The sequence below is a fragment of the Cinclus cinclus genome, chromosome 1 (assembly GCF_963662255.1).
Source record: "Cinclus cinclus chromosome 1, bCinCin1.1, whole genome shotgun sequence".
Taxonomy (NCBI): Eukaryota; Metazoa; Chordata; class Aves; order Passeriformes; family Cinclidae; genus Cinclus; species Cinclus cinclus.
Window position 1 is genome coordinate 322,539 of NC_085046.1, and position 18,478 is coordinate 341,016.

Here is an 18,478-nt window from a genome sequence, read left to right on the forward strand (position 1 = left end):
ACCCGCCGGGACACCCGATCCCGGGGGACGCGGCCGCTGTCCCCGAGGGGGTGTTGCACAAGAGGGGGTCGGGTCCCTCTTGGTGCACCAGCCCCGCGCCGTGAGTCAGCCCCGGACAGGTGGGGCTGGACGGTGTCACCTGCTGCCACCGGCCTGGCTGGACACCGGCTGTGGCCAGCGCGAGGGACGCTGGTGACGCGCGGCGCTGCGGTAAGGGAACCGTGGGGGGGTGGACGGGGGGTCCCGTCCTGCTCCAGACGCTGATGGTCCCATCCAAGGGCTTGGGGTCACTTCCAAGAGTTTTGGATCCCGTCGTCCCCTGTGGAGGGTTGTCCTCCTGCCCCAAGGTCCGGGATCCTGCCCTGACCCGGAGGGGTGGGGGGTCCAGTCCTTCACCGGGCTGGGGGGTCCACAGGGCATTGAGAAGGGCTCAGAACTGGTCCTGAGCTGTCCCTGCTCTAGGGTGCTGCCCCAGCTCCGGGGGTGGTGTGTCTGTGGTGAAGGGGGGTCTGTGGGGTGCCTGTGGGTACAGGAGTCCATGGGGAGGGAGGGGGGGGTCTGTGACAAGGAAGGATGTGGGGAGCTGTGGACACGGGGGTCGTGCGAAGAGGCGTCCCCCACTCGGACTGGGCAGCACGGCGTGTCCCGGGGGACAGCTGGGGAAAGTGTTGGGGTCCCTCACCCCATGCAGGGGATCCCTCCCGGGGAGCCCCGGGAAGCCCTGCAGGGTCACGGCAGGCTCTGGCACTGGCCTGGCCGGTGGGACAGGACGGGCCGGTGGCACCTGCGGTGTCACCTGTCTGCGGCCGGGGCCAGCTCAGGCCACCCGAATTCGGGGCACGCGGGCGGCGCTGCGGCACCTCAGTGGCATTTCCGGTGCCCCACACCTGCCCCACACCTGCCCCATCGCGGCCGCAGTGCTCACGTTCCCCGGCAGGTGATGGAGCAGGGAGAGGAGGACCGGGACTACCGGGAGTACCGGCGGTTGGAGGACTGTGAGGAAGACTCGCCCCCCGGCGAGGAGGAGGAGGAGCAGCTGCTGCTGCACGTCACTGAAGGACCGACAGGTACTGGGTTCCCATCTGCTGGGGGACGCAGGGTTCCCGTGGGCTGTTTGGGGACCCCAGGTGGGTGTTTCTGCGTCCTTGGTGGGGTGTAGGGGTGCCAGGTGGGGGGCGGGGGAGTGGTACCACGTTCCCACCTGACCCCCCCGTGTTTTTCCCCTCAGACTCGTGGCACCACATTAAGGACCTGGACAGTTTCTTCACCAAGATATCCTGGCATAGCCCCCGGTGGCACTGTGGGGGATATGGGGGAGCATGGGGTGGCTCTAGGGGGACGTGAGCGGTCCATCACCCCTTCACAGTCTCCTTAACCTCCGCCACATTTACCAGTTCCACCAGAGGAACGGCTTTGCCTGTGTCCTGCTCTCAGATGTCCTTGAGCTGGTGTAAGTGACCCCACGTTGTCACCGTGCAGTGTCACGCGGCTGTGACACAAGGGTCCCATTGACCCCCATCCCCCCAGGCAGTTCCTGTTCGTCGTCACCTTCAGCACGTTCCTGCTGTGCTGTGTGGACTACGATGTCCTGTTCGCCATGCGTCCCCTCAACCACAGCCACGTCCCCGAGCGCTCCAAGGTGACACTGCCCGACGCCGTGCTGCCCGCCCCACAGTGCACCCGCAGGTAGGCAGGGGGACGCTGAAAGACACTGGGGATCACTGCGGGACACCGGGGGACACCAGGGAACACCGAGGGAGCTGTGCAGGGGTCTCGGTGCTGTGGGTGACACGCGTGTCCCAAAGGGTCAGTGGCGGAGGGTAGTTGCTGCTCCTGCTGCTGCTTGCACGGCTGTGCAGAGGCTCCAGTGCCACTAGCGTGGCTTGGTGGGGGTCAGGGTGCTGCTGATGCTGGTGCTGTGGGTGACGTGTGTCCCCAGCAGTCTGGGAGACAGCAGATGTCCATGAGGTGGCTGGTGGCACTGGTGACATCTGTGTTTCTGCAGTGGGTGGCTGCTGTCTGTGAAGGGTTTGTTGGCACCTGCTGACACTTGTGTCCCCACAGGCTTCATGTCAGCAGGTGGCCTCTGGTTCTGCTGGCACCCGTGTGGCTGTGGGGGGGTCCCAGTGGCACGGGTGACACCTGTGTCTTGTTAGCAGGCTCTGTGGCAGTGGCTGGCAGGAAGCCACGGGGGGGTTGGTGGCACTGGTGACACCCGTGTCCCCGCAGGCTCCGTGGCAGCGGGTGGCTGCTGTTCCTGCTGGTGCTGGCGGGCGCAGTCTGGCTGTGCCGCCTGGTCACGGCACTCCGGCGCCTCGTGGGCTACTGGGAGATCCGGAGCTTCTACATCCGTGCGCTAGGCATCCCCGCGGTGAGGGGCTGGGGCTGGGCAGGGGCCGAGGGGGCGCTGGGGTCTGGCTGGGCCACGCTGCGCACCGGCTGCGCACGGCGCTGTGCTGCGCCGCAGGGTGCCCAGCGCCGACGCCTGTGCCGTTGTCCCAGGAGGAGCTGTGTAACCACAGCTGGCAGTCGGTGCAGGCCCGGCTGCTGGCGCTGCAGCGGCGCCAGCCCCTGTGCGTGCCGCGCCGTGAGCTGACGGAGCTTGACATCCACCACCGCATCCTGCGCTTCCGCAACTACACCGTGGCCATGGTCAACAAATCCCTGCTGCCCGTGCGCTTCCGCCTGCCGCTGCTCGGCCCCGTCGTCTTCCTCACGCGCGGCCTGCAGTTCAACCTGGAGCTGCTGCTGTTCCGCGGCCCAGCCGCGCTCTTCCAGAACACCTGGAGCCTGCGGCCGCAGGTGAAGCGGGCGGGCGCACGGCGGGCGCTGGCCCGGGGGCTGGCGCGGGCGTCTGTGCTGCTGGGGGTGGCCAACCTGGCGCTGTGCCCCTGCGTGCTGGGCTGGCGCCTGCTCCTGGCCTTCTTCAGCTACGCTGAGGGGCTGAAGCGGGCTCCGGGCAGCCTGGGCGCGCGCCGCTGGTCGCTCTACGCCCGCCACTACCTGCGCCACTTCAACGAGCTGGGCCACGAGCTGCAGGCGCGGCTCGGCCGTGGCCACGCGCCGGCCACCAAATACATGGACTCGTTCAGCAGCCCGCTGCTGGCCGTGCTGGCTCGCCACGTCGGCTTCTTTGCCGGCTCCGTGCTGGCCGTGCTCATCGTGCTCACCGTGTACGACGAGGACGTGCTGACGGTGCAGCACATCCTGACAGCCATCACGCTGCTGGGGCTCGTGGTCACCGTGGCCAGGTGGGTGGGTCAGGCTCTGTGCTGGGCCGTGCTGGGCTGGGTGGGCAATGGGGGGCTCAGGTGGAACCCCGTCTGTGCCCCTCCAGGTCCTTCATCCCAGACGAGCACGCCGTGTGGTGCCCGGAGCAGCTGCTGCAGCGGGTTCTGGCACACGTTCATTACCTGCCCGAGCACTGGCAGGGCCGCGCCGGCCGCGCCGAGACGCGAGCAGAGATGGCACAGCTCTTCCAGTACAAGGCGGTCAGTGCAGCCCCCCGCTCCCCGAGACCCTCCTCCCCAGGACTCCACTCCCCTGACACCATCCTATCCCACCCCCAGGAGCCCACAGACTGGGAGGGTCCCATCCTGGGATTTCTCAGCCCTGGGACTCCCGACATTAGGATCCCCAGGCTGGACCCCTCAACACTGGGATCCTGTGCTCCAAAAACCCATTGCCCTGGGTCTCCCTGTCCCAATCCACTGCCCTGGGATCCCTACCCCCAGAACCCCACGGACAGGGAGCTTCCTGTGCCAGGATCTCATACCCTGGGATCCACCACACTGGGACCCTCCCGCACCAAGAGTCCCCACTCCTGAGGCACCCCCATCCCAGGAGACTCCTGCTTTGGAATCCCCCACCTTGAGCTGACCCCGGGGTCACCCTTCACCCCGGGGCAGCACTGCCCCTCCTCGGGACCTACTGCCCAGGACTACATCCCACCCCAGGACTTCCAAATCTGGGACCTCCGCCCCAGGGCACCTCAAGATCCCACTGCCCCCTCCCCCCCCCCCCGCAGGTTTTCATCCTGGAGGAGCTGCTGAGCCCCCTCGTGACCCCACTGATCCTCATCTTCGCCTTTCCCCCCCGCGCCCTCGACATCGTGGACTTCTTCCGCAACTTCACGGTGGAGGTGTCGGGGGTGGGCGACATCTGCTCCTTCGCACAGCTGGACGTGCGGCACCACGGCAACCCGCAGGTGGGGAGCGGGGGAGGCGTCGCGGGGCTGTGTGTCCCCTGCGGGGGTGTGCCACGTCCCTGTCCCTGCAGTGGCTGTCGGAGGGACACACGGAGGCGACCCCGGAGCGCCAGGCAGAGCACGGCAAGACGGAGCTGTCGCTGATGCGCTTCGCCCTGAGCAATCCCCGGTGGCGGCCGCCGCCGCCCGCCCGCCGCTTCCTCGGCCACCTCCAGGCGCAGGTGACCCGCGACGCGGCCACCGCGCCCCCCGCGCGGCACCTGCTAGCCGAGGGGCCGCTGGCCGCGTCCCTTCTGTCCGAAGACTCGGCCCTGGCGGTAAGTGGGGGCGCTCCGGGGGGGCTGCGGGCTGTTTTGGGTCTCTCCCTGACGAATGTCCCCGCAGCCCGAGGGGCTGGTGGCCAGCGTGTTGGCGGCCAGCGGGCTGGTGGCCCGGGACCCGCGCTTTGGGCAGCCCTGCAGCAAGGCCAGCGCCACCGCCAGCCTGCTGGCGTCCTTGCGGAACCCCCTGGGGACCCCTCCCTGCGGAGCCCCGGACAGCCCCGGAGAGCACCCGTGCCCCGAGGACAGGTGGGGACAAGGGACAGGGGCCGTGAGGAGGGGAGACGTGGTGGGGACATGGGTGCCGGGGGATGTGGGGGCGTGGGGAGGGGAGACACGGCTGGGAAGGGTGTCAGGGCGGTGAGGGGTGGCACTGAGGGGGGCTCTCATGGTGGGGAGCAGTGTTCTTGTGGGGACGGGGGGTCGTGGCGGGGAGGGGAGAGGGTGTCACGGAGGGGTTGTCGTGGCAGGGAAGGGGTGTCACAGGGAGGAGGGAGTGTTGCGGCGGTGGTGTCACCTCGTGCCCCCGTGCCCACCTCCCCTGCCCCAAGGCCGGCGCTGAGTGAGTCGCGGCTGCGCAGCTTGAGTCGCTCGGCTCTGCTGGCCGAGGTGGCCTCGGCCGAGATGAGCCTTCACGCCATCTACCTGCACCAGGTGTGTCACCTGCGGTTCCCGAGGTCCCCCTGCCCACAGCACTCCGGGACAGGTCTCTTGGGGTTGCCTAGTGTCCCCGTGCCCACCAGAGTGTCACTGTCTGGGTGCTCTGCCTCACCCCCTGGGAGTCCTACCTGGCCCTTGTCCCTTGTCCCCAGCGGCATTCCAGGCTGCCCCCGCCCTCCCTGCCCCACTGGGTGACACCCACCCACCGTTCTTGGCCACTGCCAGCTGGGGACGAGGCACCCCATCTGCTCTCACCCATGTGACAGCCCCTTCTGGCACCCTTTTGGGGCCGGGAAGTGTCCTGGGCTGAGGGACCCCTGCCCTGCTGCCCCACGGGGAGGCAGCTTGACATGGGGGGGGGGGAGGGGGGCGGTCTGCTGTGATGGGGGCTCTAGCAGCAATGTGGGCGCTCTGGGTGCCTCTGGGGTGATCTGAGCACTGATCTGGGCTATTCCTTGTCCCCTGTCCCCTCCCAGCTCCACCAGCAGCAGCAGCAGCAGCCACAGGGCTCCAGCCCCCAGCCCGTGGGAGTACCCAAACACCCCTTTGTGACCACAGGTGAGCACGGCCCCGGGGGTGTCCCGGGGGCTGGGGGGACACTGCTGACAGCAGTGGAGGGTTCTGGGGGTGCTGACCCCTCTGTGCCCCCCAGGCTCGGCTGCCCGGGCCTCGCAGCTGAGGGAGATGCCGCTGGGTGGGTGGGCCGAGGAAGAAGAGGAGGAGGAAGAGGAGACAATGACGTAGCTGGACCCGGCTCCGGTGGGTGGGGACACGGGGGAGCGGGGGCCCCGGGACTGGGACATGGAGACCCCCAGGGCTGAGGGTACAGGGAGTCCTGGCACTGGGACATGGGCACTGCCAGGCTGGGGCACAGAGACCCCCGGGGCCGGGGGTCAGTGGGCTTGGGCTGCCACGTGTGCTGGAGCTCCCAGTTCCTGGGGTGCCCAGTATTGGGGTCCCCGAGTGCCAGAGCCCCCACTCCGGGGTCTCCACTCTAGGGTCCTTGCTGACGCCTCATTCCCTCTGCAGGGTCCTGGTAGTGCCAAGACACCCCGGAGGTGCCGGGCGAACTGCCGGGGGCACAGTGGGGGGCTCACCGTGCCCACTATGCTGCCAGGGGGGCCCTGTCCGTGGGAGCCCCCTAGCTCGGGGTGTCCCTGATGCCCCCACTATGGTGCAGAGCCGGGAGTGCTGCCAGTCCCCCCAGGTGCTGTTTTTGGGGAAGCACAGGGCTGGTGCCCCCTGTGGTGCCCAGAGCACCAGCTGAAATAAAGGTTTACAGAGGGTCTGTGCCCACTAGCTGCGCCCGGGGGTGAGCTCGGGGTCCTGGGGGGCGATGCCATGGATGGGGCCAAGGCAGTTTGGGGTGACACTGGGGGCTTGGGCAGGTGGCAGCAGTGGTGCTGGAAGGGGGTGCACTCACTTGCAGCCACACAGGTGTGAGCCACAGGACCATGGCCACAGCCCCCTCCCACCATTTCCAACCCTCAGCGCCACAGCCACGTGGCTGTGTCCTTTTGCCCCCCATTTCCCACCCCTCGTGTCTGGAGCGTGGCCAGGTGACCCCAGAGGTGCCACAAAGTCCATCCGTCCCTGTGCCACCTCCCACGCGCCCAGTGCCACCGCGGGAGCTGAAGTGCCAGGCCGGGGGTATCAAAACTAAACCTTTACTGGGGGTGGCAGGACTGGGGGCACAGCCGCAGGGACTCCCGCGTCCCTGCGCTCAGGGCGGGCCCGGCGGGCGCCGCTCCTGCAGGGAGAAGGACTGGCTGCGGATGCGCAGGGCCACCTCCTGTGTGCGGAACGTCAGCCCGAAGATGTCCTCGTGGTAGCGGTTCTTGTCCTAAGGGACAGCTGTCAGGGCCGGGTGTCCACAGGCACGTCCCCTGTGACGTTCCCGTGCCCAGCCCTTACCCTCAGCTCGCTGATGATGTCCCCCGCCTGCCCCAGTGTCATGTCGCCTTCCTGGGCCAGGATGTGCTGCACGGTCTGCAGCACCTCGGTGGCCATGGTGACGTCCCCGCACACGTACATGTGGCCCCCGTCCCGGCAGAGCACCTGGTGCACCTGGGCCGCCAGCTGTGCCCGCAGCACGTCCTGCACGTACGTCTGGGGACACGCAGGGACCATGGCGTCCTGCACCCACCCGACCTGTGCCCAGGTCCCCATCCCCGCCCCGACCCTTTGTGTGCTGTCCCTGCCCTTGTCTGTGACCCCAGCCCCTCACCTCCGTCTCTGGCTTAGCATCCCCCACCAATCCCTGATCCCTCCATTTCCATCCTCACCTTGTCCTTGTCCCCGCAGTACGTCCCTCCCCAGCTTCATGCCCATCCCAGCCTGTTTCTATCCCATCCCCTGCCCCATCCCACTCCTGTTCCTGTCTCACCTTGGGGGTACTGGGCTCACGGGAGAAGGCTGTGAGCACCTGGCTGAGGGCGCCCTGCTCCCGCGCCTGCTCCATCTCCTCACGGTAAATGTGGTCCAGAGTGGATGAGCGGCACCCGAACACCAGCACCATGGGGCCCAGGGGGCCACCTGCAGGGGGATAGTGTCCTCGTGTCCCCACACCCCCTGTCCCTACAGCCCCGCCCACCCCTGTCCCCACATTCCCGCATCCCCACATCCCCATGTACCCCACACCCCCGCATCCCTCCCGTCTCCCCATCCTCCCAACCCCCTGTCTCCCCGTCCCCATCCCCATGTCACTATTTCTCCATCCCCGTCTCCCTGGCCCCCCACGGCCCCTGTAGCCTTGTCCCTAGCCCCGTGTCCACATGTCCCTGTGCCCTGTCCCTACCTCCGGCTCGCAGCAGCTGCAGCCGGTGCTGCCAAAAGCTGCGGAAGGGCGCGACTCCAGTGCCGGGTCCCACGAGGATGCAGGGGGTGTCGGGGGCGGGCGGCAGCCGGAACGAGGGGGCCCTGCAGCAGTCGGCGGTCACTTGGGGGGCTTGAGCCCAGCCCCGGATGGCGATATCGGGAAATGGGGTTAGGGTAGGATAAAGGTAGGCAAGGGACATGTAGGGGAGCAGTGGAGGAGGACAGACGGGGGTGGCAGGCAGGGGGACGCACGTGGCAGGACAGCCATCGCTTACCCCCGGATGAAGGCTGGCACTGTGTCCCCTGGCTGCAGCCGCGCCAGCCACGTGGAGCAGACGCCGTAGTGGAGGGGACCCTGCCCGTCTGTGGGGACCAGAGGGGGCTGGTGGGGCTGCGGCGGGTGGCACTCCCAAAGGCAGCCCCTCACAGAGCCTCCCACAGGGCCTGGGGACTCCTCTGTGCCTTAGGTGGGCAGGGCTGGCGGATGGGGGGACCTGAAGATGCTCAGGGCACACTGGAGATTTCCGGGAAACGCTGGAGGTGCACTGGAGCCCCCGAAGATGCCCTGGAGGTGCCCCACCTCGCCATGCCCGTCCCCATCCCCATCCCCGTGCCGCTCACTCTCGCTGTGGTAGGTGACGACGGCCACGGTGAGGTGGATCTCGCCCGGGTGGGCTCCGGGCGCGGAGCTGATGGAGTAGTATCGGGGCTGGAGCAGCGGGAGCTGGGAGAGCAGCAGCGCGGCCGGCAGAGCCACGGACGGGAACTCGGCCAGCACCTCTGGCAGCGTCGGGCAGCGGAACCACTTCCACTCCTCGTACAGCCGCGCGTCCTGCGGCCACAAGGCTGGGACACCGGGGACCCCACACTCGGCCCCGGGGACCCCCAGAGCCTGCCACCAGACCGAGGGGACCAGCAGCCAGCCCGGAGTGGGGGGGCAGCATCCCAGTATGCAGACTGTGAGGTAACTGGCAACCCAGCAGCCCAGAATCCCAGCCAGAGAGGGGTTCCCCAGCCCCCCCAGCCCCAGCTCCCCAGTCCCCCCAGCCCCTCTCCGGGTGCTGACTCCCCCGCTCCCCTCACCTGCGCCAGGCGCTGGAGCCGCTCCCGCTCCGTGGGGTCCTGCGCCAGCGAGCCCAGGAGCTGCAGGAATTGCGGGCTCGGGGGGGTCGCCACGTCCAGGTAGAAGGTGAGAGCCTGGGCCAGGGTGCAGGGGGGCAGCCGGGGCTGCAGCACCCAGCGGGGCCCGGGGCTGGACCCACCTGGGGATGGGGAGGATTGTGACGCTCAGTTCTGTCCTGTATCCTTCCCAAGGCCCTTCCTCTTTTCTCTCTCCCTCAGTCCCTTCCCATTCCTTTCCCCAGCCCAAATTTCTTCCTCTGCCCCGATTTCTTCTCATTCCCCTTTTTCTCTCCCCAAGCCTCGGCCCCTCCCCATCTTCTCCCGGTCCATAGAAGCGGGACCCCCTCCTGTCCCCCCCAAACCGCTGGAGTCTCCTCAATCCCCCCGTGTCCCCCCGTACCGGCGGGGTCCCCGTCTCGGCTCTCCATCGCCAGGGGCTGCTCGGGGGGGGGCGGGTCCTCCACGCGCTCCAGGACCCCCCGCACCAGCTCCTCGCGGTTGGCGGGGAACACGCCCAGGTGGTCCCCGGGCAGGTGCCGCAGCCCGGCCTGCTCCGCGCAGCTCACCCGCACCAGCAGCGTCTGCCGGCTGCGGGGACAGGGGGGTCAGGGGGGCACTGGGAGGGCCAGTGGGGCGGTGAGGTGGGGATTCCTGTGCGGGGAGGTCTCACCTGGACTCCTCACTCTGCAGGTTCTCCACAGACAGCACCGAGCAGGGGAACACCTGGCGCTTGTGCAGCTGGGACAGTCCTGGGGAGTGCGGGGGGGTCATGGGGGAACTGGGGGCGTGGAATGCGTGGGAAGATCTGGAGGGTTAGGGGACACGGGGGACTGGTGGCCATGGGGGGCTGAGGAGGCACTGGAGGGCATAGGGGGACTGGGGACACAGGGATACATGTAGGGACGAGGGGTCATAGGGGGACTGGAGTGACTGGGTGGCCATGAGGGGACATGGATGAGCTGGGGAGGAACAGGGATTTGGGGGGACATGGAGGGGCACGGGGGCTGGGGAGCCATGGGGGGACAGGAAAACTGAGGGAGACACAAAGGGTGTTGGGGAGGTCATGAGGGGGCTGGGGGAGTCCCGGGGGGGGGGCTGGGGGTGATCCCCCAGCACTGTGGGATGTGAGGGGATCCCACAGGGTGCTCGGGAGGTGCTGTGGGGTGTCCCGGTCGACCCACGGCGTAGGTGTAGGTGATAGGTGGGGGGTGACACGAGAACTCAAGAGGTCCCGAGGGGTTTGGGGGGGGGGGTCCCGGAGAAGTCGGTACCGGCCAGAGTCTCGGTGGCCTGGGGCTGTGGCACCAGCCGGTGCCTCTGGCGCTTCCAGCCCTGGGGCGGGGCGAACAGCTCCTCGGCCCCCCCCGCCCCGTCCCCCACACAGAACGTCTCGCAGGCAGCCTAGGGATACGGGGAGGGCGGTGGGTGCCAAGCGGGGGGCCTGTGGGTGCCCCCCAACCCTGGTATCTCGTAGACCAGGTGTGCCCAGGGCTCCTGATGGCCCCCCCAGCCCCCGTACCTGGAACACCTGGCGCGCCCAGGTGCGGAACGACTCCTCCTGGGCACACAGCTCATCGCCCTCGCCCAGGGGCAGCACTCGCTCCCCCCCCAGCTCCTCCAGGCGCGTGTCCACGGCCCGCGCAAAGGCGCAGAAGTGGGGGTACGCCCGGGACCCCAACCCGAACACCGCAAACCTGGGGACAGAGTGGGGGTGAGGGTCCCCAGGGATGTGGGGGTATGCCCTGAACAGCCCCAGCCTGGCTGTGGATGCACTGGGGAGGATCCCTAGAGTCAGAAGGGTCAAGCCATTATCAGACCAGTGCATGAGGGGGGCAAATTTGGGGACCTGGGGCAGATCTTGCCCCCACCCACACCCTCAGGGCAGGCAGGGCTGGCACTGCCAGTGCCGGGGTGAGCCCCTGTACCCTGCACCACAAGCCCCCACAGGGCAGCGTGCCCAGGCAAGGACCCCATCCCTGTCCCCGTGGCCATGGCCATGCCCAACCCTGTGGCCTGGCTACTGCAGGACTCCCAACATGCCCAGGCTGAGGACCCCATCCCAGTGCCCATCCCTGTGGCCGTGCCCTGTCCCTGTGGCCATGCCCATGGCCGTGCCCATCCTGTGCCCATCCCCTCGGTACCGCAGGGCTCCCAAGGTTCCTGCACTGTCTGTGTTGCTCAGCTGCCGCCGCTTCTTCTTCCAGGAGGACACGAGCTGGTCGGACTGGGAGACGCTGTTGAACCGCAGCTTGTAGCTCCTGGGGGCATGAGGGTGGTCGGGAGGTCAGGGGGGATCCTGCTGTGGCCCCAGCAGGGACCCCCCCAGGACCCTCGGGGTGCTCACATGGGCGGCTCTGCCTGGGAGGTGCTGGTGTACGGTGATGTCATCTCCATCAGTGCCTTGGAGAAACTCTGGGGGGGGGTGGAGTGTCACCCCCACATCCCATCCCCACCCCATCCCATCCCATCCCCATCCCATCCCCATCCCATCCCCATCCCATCCCCATCCCATCCCCATCCCATCCCCATCCCCATCCCATCCCATCCCATCCCATCCCATCCCATCCCATCCCATCCCATCCCATCCCATCCCATCCCATTCCTACCTCAGCACATTCTGGAGGGTCCCCATTCCCAAATGTGCTGGTGACCACCAAGACCAGGGTCTCATGCTCCAGGGCCACCACATCATACTCGTCCATGCACAGCACCTTCACAGAGTACCAGGATTAGGATCCCTCCATGGAACTGCACCGGGCATCTCCCCTCACCCAAACCCCTTCACAGGGCACTTGGCCTTTGGCCCCGGGAGGGAGGTGGATGAGGGGAGCCACCCCAGTTCTCGCCCTTTTTCCTCCAAACCTTGGGATCAAAGGCCCGGCGGAAGAGCTGGCACAGATTCCAAGCGTACGTCCGTGATTTCCCGGTCTCCGTGGCATAGAGGATGGTGGCCTTGACCCGTCGTGCCATCACGTGTCCCATGAGCTTGGCCGAGATCTTGACAGCGCTGTGGGATCACCAGGACTGACCATGAGATTCCTGGAGGACCCCAAAACTCCCAGGGGATCCCCAGGATCATGGGGTTCACGTACTTGGCCACTTCCTTGAAGGTCTTTCTCCGGGTGACAGTGGTGCCTTTGGACACGTAAACCTTCCAGGCTTCCGGCTGGGGGGAAGGGGGGGGTGGTGGGGCAGAGGGGCCATGGGGAGGTGTGAGGCAGGGCGTTGGGGGTCTGTGGGATTATGGAGCTGGGGGGTTGGGGAGCAGGAGGGGCTGGCTGTGGGCAACAGGGGTTAGGGGTCTGTGGGGGTCTGTGGGGGTCTGTGGGGCTGGACCCACCTGGTGCCAGAATGTGAACTGGGAGTCATGGGGAGCACTGGGGGCCATGTGGGCTCATGGGGGGCTGTAAGACTCCCGAGGGGGCTGGGCAGAGCCTCAGCTGGCTGCTGGAGGTGTACCAGGGGATGCTCAGGGCTGCTGTGGGATGTCCTGGGGGCTGCTGTGGGGCAGAGCCAGTGGAAGGTGGTGCAGAGGGTTGGGGCTCCCACAGGGATCAGCGGTGCCCAGGGCAGTACCACAAAGTCCTGGGGGTGTCCGGGGGGGTCAGTGCCAGCTGAGCGAGGGTCTCAGTGACCTGGGGCTGCAGCACCAGCCGCTGCTTCTGCCACCTCCAGCCAGGGAGGGGGTGCAGAGGGGCTGGGGAGCTATGGGGCAGGATCTGTTGGTCCAACCCCACACCTGGCAGCAGAAGGGGGCTGGGGGACAGGGGCTATAGGGCAGGGGTCCCACCTGGTAGCGGAAGGTGGGGCTCAGGTGATAGTTGACCATCTCCTGGTGGAACACCGGTGTGAGACTGCCCGAGAGGGGGGGCACGATCCAGGCCCAGTCTGCGGGACACCCCCCCCGCGCCCGCCCCTCTGCCGCCAGGTGCTTCATGAAGGACTCGGTGGCTGCGTGGTGGTCCACGATGGTCACCTGGGCCACCTGCAGGGCCAGGGGGGCAATGGAAACCTGGGCTTCCTGTGGGGATGGGGCCTCAGGGATGTGGGGGTTCCCATGGCCCGGCAGTCTGGGGGTCCCAGCAGTGTGGGGGTCCCCGCACTGGGGGTCCCACCTGAAAGCTGTGTAGCACGGCCACGTTCACCTCCACAGCCGCCCGGTCCTTCCAGAGGGAGGAGCTGGTTCCTGTGTCCAGCCCCATGCGCTGGGCCACTTCCTGCGGGGGTCAGCAGGGCAGGGTGAGCCAGGGGGGGTCAGCAGGGGATCCCCGAGGATCCCAGATGGGGTCCTAATGGTGTCCTGTTCGGGCTACCAGAGGACTCCCGGGGGGGGAAACTGGGGGACGTCCCGGCAGTGATCCAGGGATGGTCCTGGTGAGGGCTCTGATGAGGGTCCCAGGATGGGCCTGAAGGGGGTCCCAGAGTGCTCCCAGTGGGGGTCGCTGGGGAGTTCCAGGGGGGCCCAGCGTGGGTCCCAAGGGAAATCTTGGGGAGTACCAGGGGGCTCCCAGGAGGGGTCCTGGGGGGACCCCAGTGGAGTCTCAGGGCTGTGCCTGTGGGGTCCCTCTGCAGTCCCGGGGGGGGTCGTCCCTGTGCAGTCCCAGGGGTCCCTGTGCAGTCCCGGGGGAGGTGGTCCCGGGGCGGTCTTGGGGGCGCCGGGGGCTCACGGGCAGCACGTTGTAGCGGTGGTGGTCGCAGAGGTTTCGGGAGCCGATCTCGGTGCCCATGTACCACCCGTTGAACGGCGCCGCGGGGAACTCGAGCCCCCCGATCTCCAGCAGCAGGTTGGCCACGGCCGGCAGCGCATGCCAGCGCAGCCCCAGCTCCGAGAACCACTCGAGCCTGGGGGGCACAGGGGGGCTGTGGCCGGACCCTCACCGGCCCCACAGCCCCCAACGTGGGTACCCAGCTCCATCCCAGGGAGGGTCAGCACACCAACAGCTCTATCAGGGACAGGATCAGCACCCGGTGCTCCGGACTCCAGCCCAGGAGGGGGTCAGCAGCCCGGTATCCCAGCCAGGGAAGGAGCCAGAATTCCAGTGTTCGTCAGGTCCGTCAGACCCACCTCTGCTCCATGTCCCGTGAGGCTCCCCAACCTCCATCCCCCACTCATCCCCTCCCCAAACCCTCCCCAGGGCTGACCCCGTGGGTCTCCAGCCCAGGTCCCTGCGAGATTGCCCGGGTCAGAGCCACACTCACGTGGGGTGGTGCAGCGGCACCTCGAGGACCAGCTCCGGGGGCAGTGGAAAGAGCTCGGGGGACTCGTCGGGGCTCTGCAGCAGCAGCGGCAGCACGTCGAAGCGGCCCTCCCCGGGGATCCAGCCGTGTTGGATGCAGAGCTGGAGGGAGACAGAGTCAGGGGGGGCCTCCAGGAGGTGTTTGGGAGCGCAGGGATTGGGGGAAGATGAAACGGATGGGGAGGGTGGAGAGGGCGGTGGAGTGGTGTGAGGAGGGAGAAGGAAGAGAGATGAAGTGGGAATGGATGGAAGATTGAGGTGGGGCTGGAGAGGGAATAGGGGAGGGATGGGAAGGGGGTGAGGGGGCCTGGGGGGGCAGGGGTCCCCCCACCTCGGTGATGTCCACATTGGCAGGATCGCCCCGCACGGAGCCGTCGGGCTGCCGATATCCCGCGTAGCGGATCAGCTGCGGGTTCCAGATGCGGAAATCGCCGCGTCCCGGAGCCCGCGGGGGGAAGATGGTGATGGCAGACCTGGGGGGGGCGGGGGGGCCGTCAGGACACCCTGCGGCCGCGGGGCTTGGGGGGAACCGGGGAGATTCTCACCGGATATTGCCGCGGTTGGTGGCGAACTGGATGTGGGAGCAGAGGAGGCTGAACATTTCCGCCAGCCCCGCGCAGTCCCGGGCATCAAACACCTGCGGGGGGGGGGACAGGGTGGGTGTGGGGGGCCCTGAGGGTCAGATGCGGTGGGAGTTCCCGAGGGGAATTGCAGGCCAGGAGGTCCTTTGGGACCGGGGTCCCCATGGGGCGGGGGTGGCGTGGGGCCTTTGTCGGGGCGGGGGTCCCTGTGCAAAAGGTGCACGGCAGGGTCTCTGTGGGGTGAGGGTCACCACAGGACTCGGGACACGGTACGAGGGTCCCCGTGGTGTGGCGGGGACCGTGGGGGTGTCGGTCCCTGTGAGATGGGGTTCCTGTGGAGTGGGTTGGGATGCCTTTGTTTGAGGTCACCATGTGTTGGTGTCCCCGTGGGCTGTGGTGGCTGAGGGTCCCACGGATGGGGCCGCACCTGCAGCTTGTTCCACTGGATGCGGCCGACGCAGCGCGCCGCGTTCCGCCACGCCTGCTTGGCACCGAACGTCAGCTCGGGCTCCCGGAGACGGTACGAGCCCGAGGCCGCGATGTCCGCGGCCACCTCCCGCAGCCGCTGCGTGTGTGCCGGCGAGTTCTCCCTGCAGGGGCACCCTCAGCACCCAGAGACACCGGGACCACCCCCCAGCACCCCCTGACACCCGCACCTTCGGGGGAAAGGGGGCCAAACAGCGACAGGGGTGCTCTGGGGCGGGAATGGGATTTCGGGATGCCCCAGGGCAATGATGAGGATACGGGATGTCCCAGGGCAGGGATGGGGGATACGGGTGTACTTTGGGGAAGAGGTGGGGATATGGGGCACCCTGGGGCTGTGGGGTGTTCTGGGGTGGAGATGGGTGCTCCGGGCAGGGCTGTGGGTGCCCAGGGGCCGGGAGGTGCCCGTGCCCGCTGTGGGGGTGCCCGTGGCTGTTGCGAGGGTGCCGTCCGCGCTCACCGCCGCAGGGACACGTAGTACTGGGTGATGAAGTCCCGGGCCAGCTCCAGCAGCTCTTCGGGCGGTCGCGTCCCCTCGGGGGTCGGGGCGGGCAGCGGCCGCGGCAGCACCAGCGAGCCCAGGCAGCGCTGCCCCGAGCAGGGCAGCTCCTGGGGGCGTCCCCAGGTGAGCTGCCCGCACCGCCGGGACAGACGGCCCCGTCCCTGTATCCCTTTCCTCGCTCTGCCCCGCCCACGTCTGGCACCCTGGCACCCCGCAAACCTGCACCCCTAGCCCTGCCCCCTGACTTTGCCTCTCCATCTGCCTCCAATCCTGCAGCCCCCCGATCTGAAACTCCAACCTGCACCCCCATTCCTCTGCCGCTCTCCCTGCCCTCCACCCGCCTTTTCACCCCTTCAGCCCCACTCCCGTGTCCCCATGCCCGTGTCCCCCAGCCGCGCCCCGCGCCCCCGGACCTGCCCCGCGGTGGCGCAGAGCGTGTCGTAGCTGATGCTCCCCGTCTCCCAGTTCTTCAGGCGGGCGAAGCGCGGCGGCTCCGCCGGAGAAGAGGGTGCCGAGCTGGGAGGTGACACGGGGCACCCCTGAGACCTTCTCGGGCACGGGGGGACCCAGCCCGGGGGTCTCGGGGGACCTGGGGACAAACGCAGGCCCCCCCGCACTTGATCCCGCGGCTCTGACACCGGGACCCCTCGGGTACGGGGTCCTGTCCGAGGGGATGGCATCAGGAGGGCGCTGGGTGCAGGGGAGCGCTGGGGGACATTGGGGGAGGTTCGGGGACTTCCCCAACATCTGTTTTTGCGGAGTGGTCCCGAGCCCTCGGATCAGATTCGTGGGGATGGGGGCTGGCAGGGAAGGGAGGGCCTGGGGATGGGGAGGCTCAGAGGATGGGGGTGCCTGGCCGGGGGAGGGAGCAGAGGTTGGGGGACTGAGCTGGGGGGGATCAGGGGATGCGGAGATCAGGGGGCGGGGAACAGTGTATGTGGGGCTGAGCTGGGAAGTCAGGGAATGAGAGATCAAGTTACGGGGGGCTGCGTTGGAGGGGTCAGGAGTTGAGGGGTCAGAGGATGGAGGGGGCGCGGGGCGTTCCTGGCCCTCGTGTGAGTGTGAACAATGGCCGTGAGTCAGACCGGGCTCCGGGCCACCGCGGGGGGAGGACACGCCCCCGTCCCATGCCCGTCCCCTCCGAGCCCCCATCCGACCCGCCTGTGGGGTCCCCACGCCTCCATCCCTAATGGACCCCATACACCCCTGCCCAAATGTCCCCCCGTGTACATCCACACCACGCTCGCCCCTGAGCACCCCAGTGGGTCCCACGGGCTGCTGGAGCCACACCGTGGGACAGGAGACACTGTCCCGACACCACGGGCAGAGCGCACAGGGCTCTGCTACCGGTGGGCTCCGTGTTCTGCCCCAATGCCCCACGCGACCCACCCCGTGACCCGCGGGGACACCTCCACGGCGGGGACAGGTCTCCGGTGGACTGCGGCCATGTGCGAAGGTCCCCGCCGGGGAGGAGGGGGTCCCCGACGAGGCTCGGAGCTGTGGCAGGTGAGTGCCGATGCCCCGGTGCCCCGTCCATTCCTTTCCACGCCATCCGTGCCCATCCCACCCGGTCCGTCCCACCCGGGCACCCACCTGGGGGGCTCGGTGACAGCGGAGGAGGCAGCGGTGACAGGGGGGTCCTCGGGCGCGGGGCCGCGCGGGCGCGAGCAGAGGCCGAGGCCGGGGCAGGCGCGGGGGGCTCCGGGCAGGACCCCCGGCAGGTTCCCCATCTCGGCCCCACTGAGCCGGGAGCGGCCGCTTCCCGCTTCCTACAGCCCGGGGAAGTGGTGACGAGGCCGCGACGCCCCCGCCCCGCGCACAATGGGCGCCGCCACCTCTGCCGTCACCTCCGCCGTCACCGCCACGCGGCGTGGGACACACCGCGGACCCCACCGGAGGGCGTCGAACCCAATCTGATCCCCGTCCCCCGGCCTGTGGCCATGGGGAAGGGGCGATGGCATCCAGAGGGAGACATGGCACTCATGGCCCTTGGAGGGACTTGGGAAAACACACATGACACCCGGGTGGGACGCAACTCTGGGGGGAACGTGGCACTGGAGGGGGGATATGTGGCACTGGGGGGGCATGTATGGCACCTAGAGTGAGGGTGGGGACACAGCACTGAAGAGGACGCGGCACCTGCGGGGGACACGGAACTGGGGGAACACGCGTGGCACCAGGGGAACAGGCAAATGGCACCGGGGTGGACATGGCACCCTGGGAACGCAGCGACGGCACCCAGAGAGAGGACACAAAACCCATGGGGGACACGCAGCACTTGGGGGACCGCGCTGGTGGCAGGGCTCCCATCCTGGCCACAGGGCACTGTGCCTCCCCCCACCTTTGCCCCGGGCCATCGGGTGCCCCGGGGGTTCCCGGGCCGCCCCCAGCCCCTCGGCCGTGGGGCGGATGTCCGGCGGGACCCCCCCATTTCCCGCTGCTTCCACCCAGTTCCGGCCATTGACGCGCTGGGCGCTCCCGGGGACCCCCAGGTCAGCACCCCTGGGGGGAACTAAGCAGGGGGGAGTGCACCTCGCGACCCACCCCGG

General features: G+C 68.4%; 2 protein-coding genes across 4 annotated transcripts; one reads left to right on the plus strand and one right to left on the minus strand.

The window, feature by feature from the left end:
- The first annotated feature begins 940 nt into the window (after positions 1–940).
- ATG9B (autophagy related 9B) lies at positions 941–5,931 on the plus strand. The gene is made up of 13 exons (XM_062503174.1): positions 941–1,067; positions 1,229–1,272; positions 1,386–1,450; positions 1,528–1,686; positions 2,230–2,371; positions 2,503–3,251; positions 3,338–3,491; positions 4,028–4,207; positions 4,279–4,521; positions 4,592–4,776; positions 5,079–5,181; positions 5,664–5,745; positions 5,840–5,931. Exons 1-13 carry the CDS (start codon positions 941–943, stop codon positions 5,929–5,931), a joined length of 2,325 nt encoding a protein of 774 aa, XP_062359158.1.
- Positions 5,932–6,910: 979 nt separating this feature from the next.
- On the minus strand, positions 6,911–17,659 carry NOS3 (nitric oxide synthase 3). Of its 3 annotated transcripts, none has more exons than XM_062493031.1 (26): positions 17,561–17,659; positions 16,343–16,468; positions 15,888–16,036; positions 15,372–15,534; positions 14,909–15,000; positions 14,695–14,836; positions 14,326–14,465; positions 13,794–13,968; positions 13,242–13,343; positions 12,917–13,111; positions 12,219–12,292; positions 11,989–12,133; positions 11,733–11,837; positions 11,471–11,538; positions 11,268–11,384; positions 10,646–10,820; positions 10,398–10,527; positions 9,797–9,875; positions 9,527–9,714; positions 9,088–9,266; positions 8,626–8,836; positions 8,280–8,367; positions 7,985–8,106; positions 7,574–7,722; positions 7,102–7,296; positions 6,911–7,030 (listed from the first exon to the last, which is right to left on the minus strand). In XM_062493031.1, exons 1-26 carry the CDS (start codon positions 17,657–17,659, stop codon positions 6,911–6,913), a joined length of 3,528 nt encoding a protein of 1,175 aa, XP_062349015.1. The 3 variants fall into 3 exon arrangements, with proteins under 3 accessions (XP_062349015.1, XP_062349004.1, XP_062349025.1); XM_062493020.1 differs by having other exon boundaries at positions 16,343–16,445; positions 17,523–17,659; XM_062493041.1 differs by lacking the exon at positions 17,561–17,659 and adding an exon at positions 16,765–16,808 and having other exon boundaries at positions 16,343–16,445.
- Positions 17,660–18,478: the final 819 nt, after the last annotated feature.

Excerpts from the sequence above, each read along its gene's own strand:
- NOS3 (XM_062493020.1), bottom strand. The coding sequence starts at position 17,659 with ATGGGGAACCTGCCGGGGGTCCTGCCCGGAGCCCCCCGCGCCTGCCCC. Across the intron at positions 15,535-15,887 it reads TACTACGTGTCCCTGCGGCG|GGAGAACTCGCCGGCACACA; the intron begins GTGAGCGCGGAC and ends GTGCCCCTGCAG. Across the intron at positions 7,723-7,984 it reads GCAGCTGCTGCGAGCCGGAG|GTGGCCCCCTGGGCCCCATG; the intron begins GTAGGGACAGGG and ends ATCCCCCTGCAG.
- ATG9B (XM_062503174.1), top strand. The coding sequence starts at position 941 with ATGGAGCAGGGAGAGGAGGACCGGGACTACCGGGAGTACCGGCGGTTG. Across the intron at positions 5,182-5,663 it reads ACGCCATCTACCTGCACCAG|CTCCACCAGCAGCAGCAGCA; the intron begins GTGTGTCACCTG and ends GTCCCCTCCCAG. Across the intron at positions 5,746-5,839 it reads ACACCCCTTTGTGACCACAG|GCTCGGCTGCCCGGGCCTCG; the intron begins GTGAGCACGGCC and ends TGTGCCCCCCAG.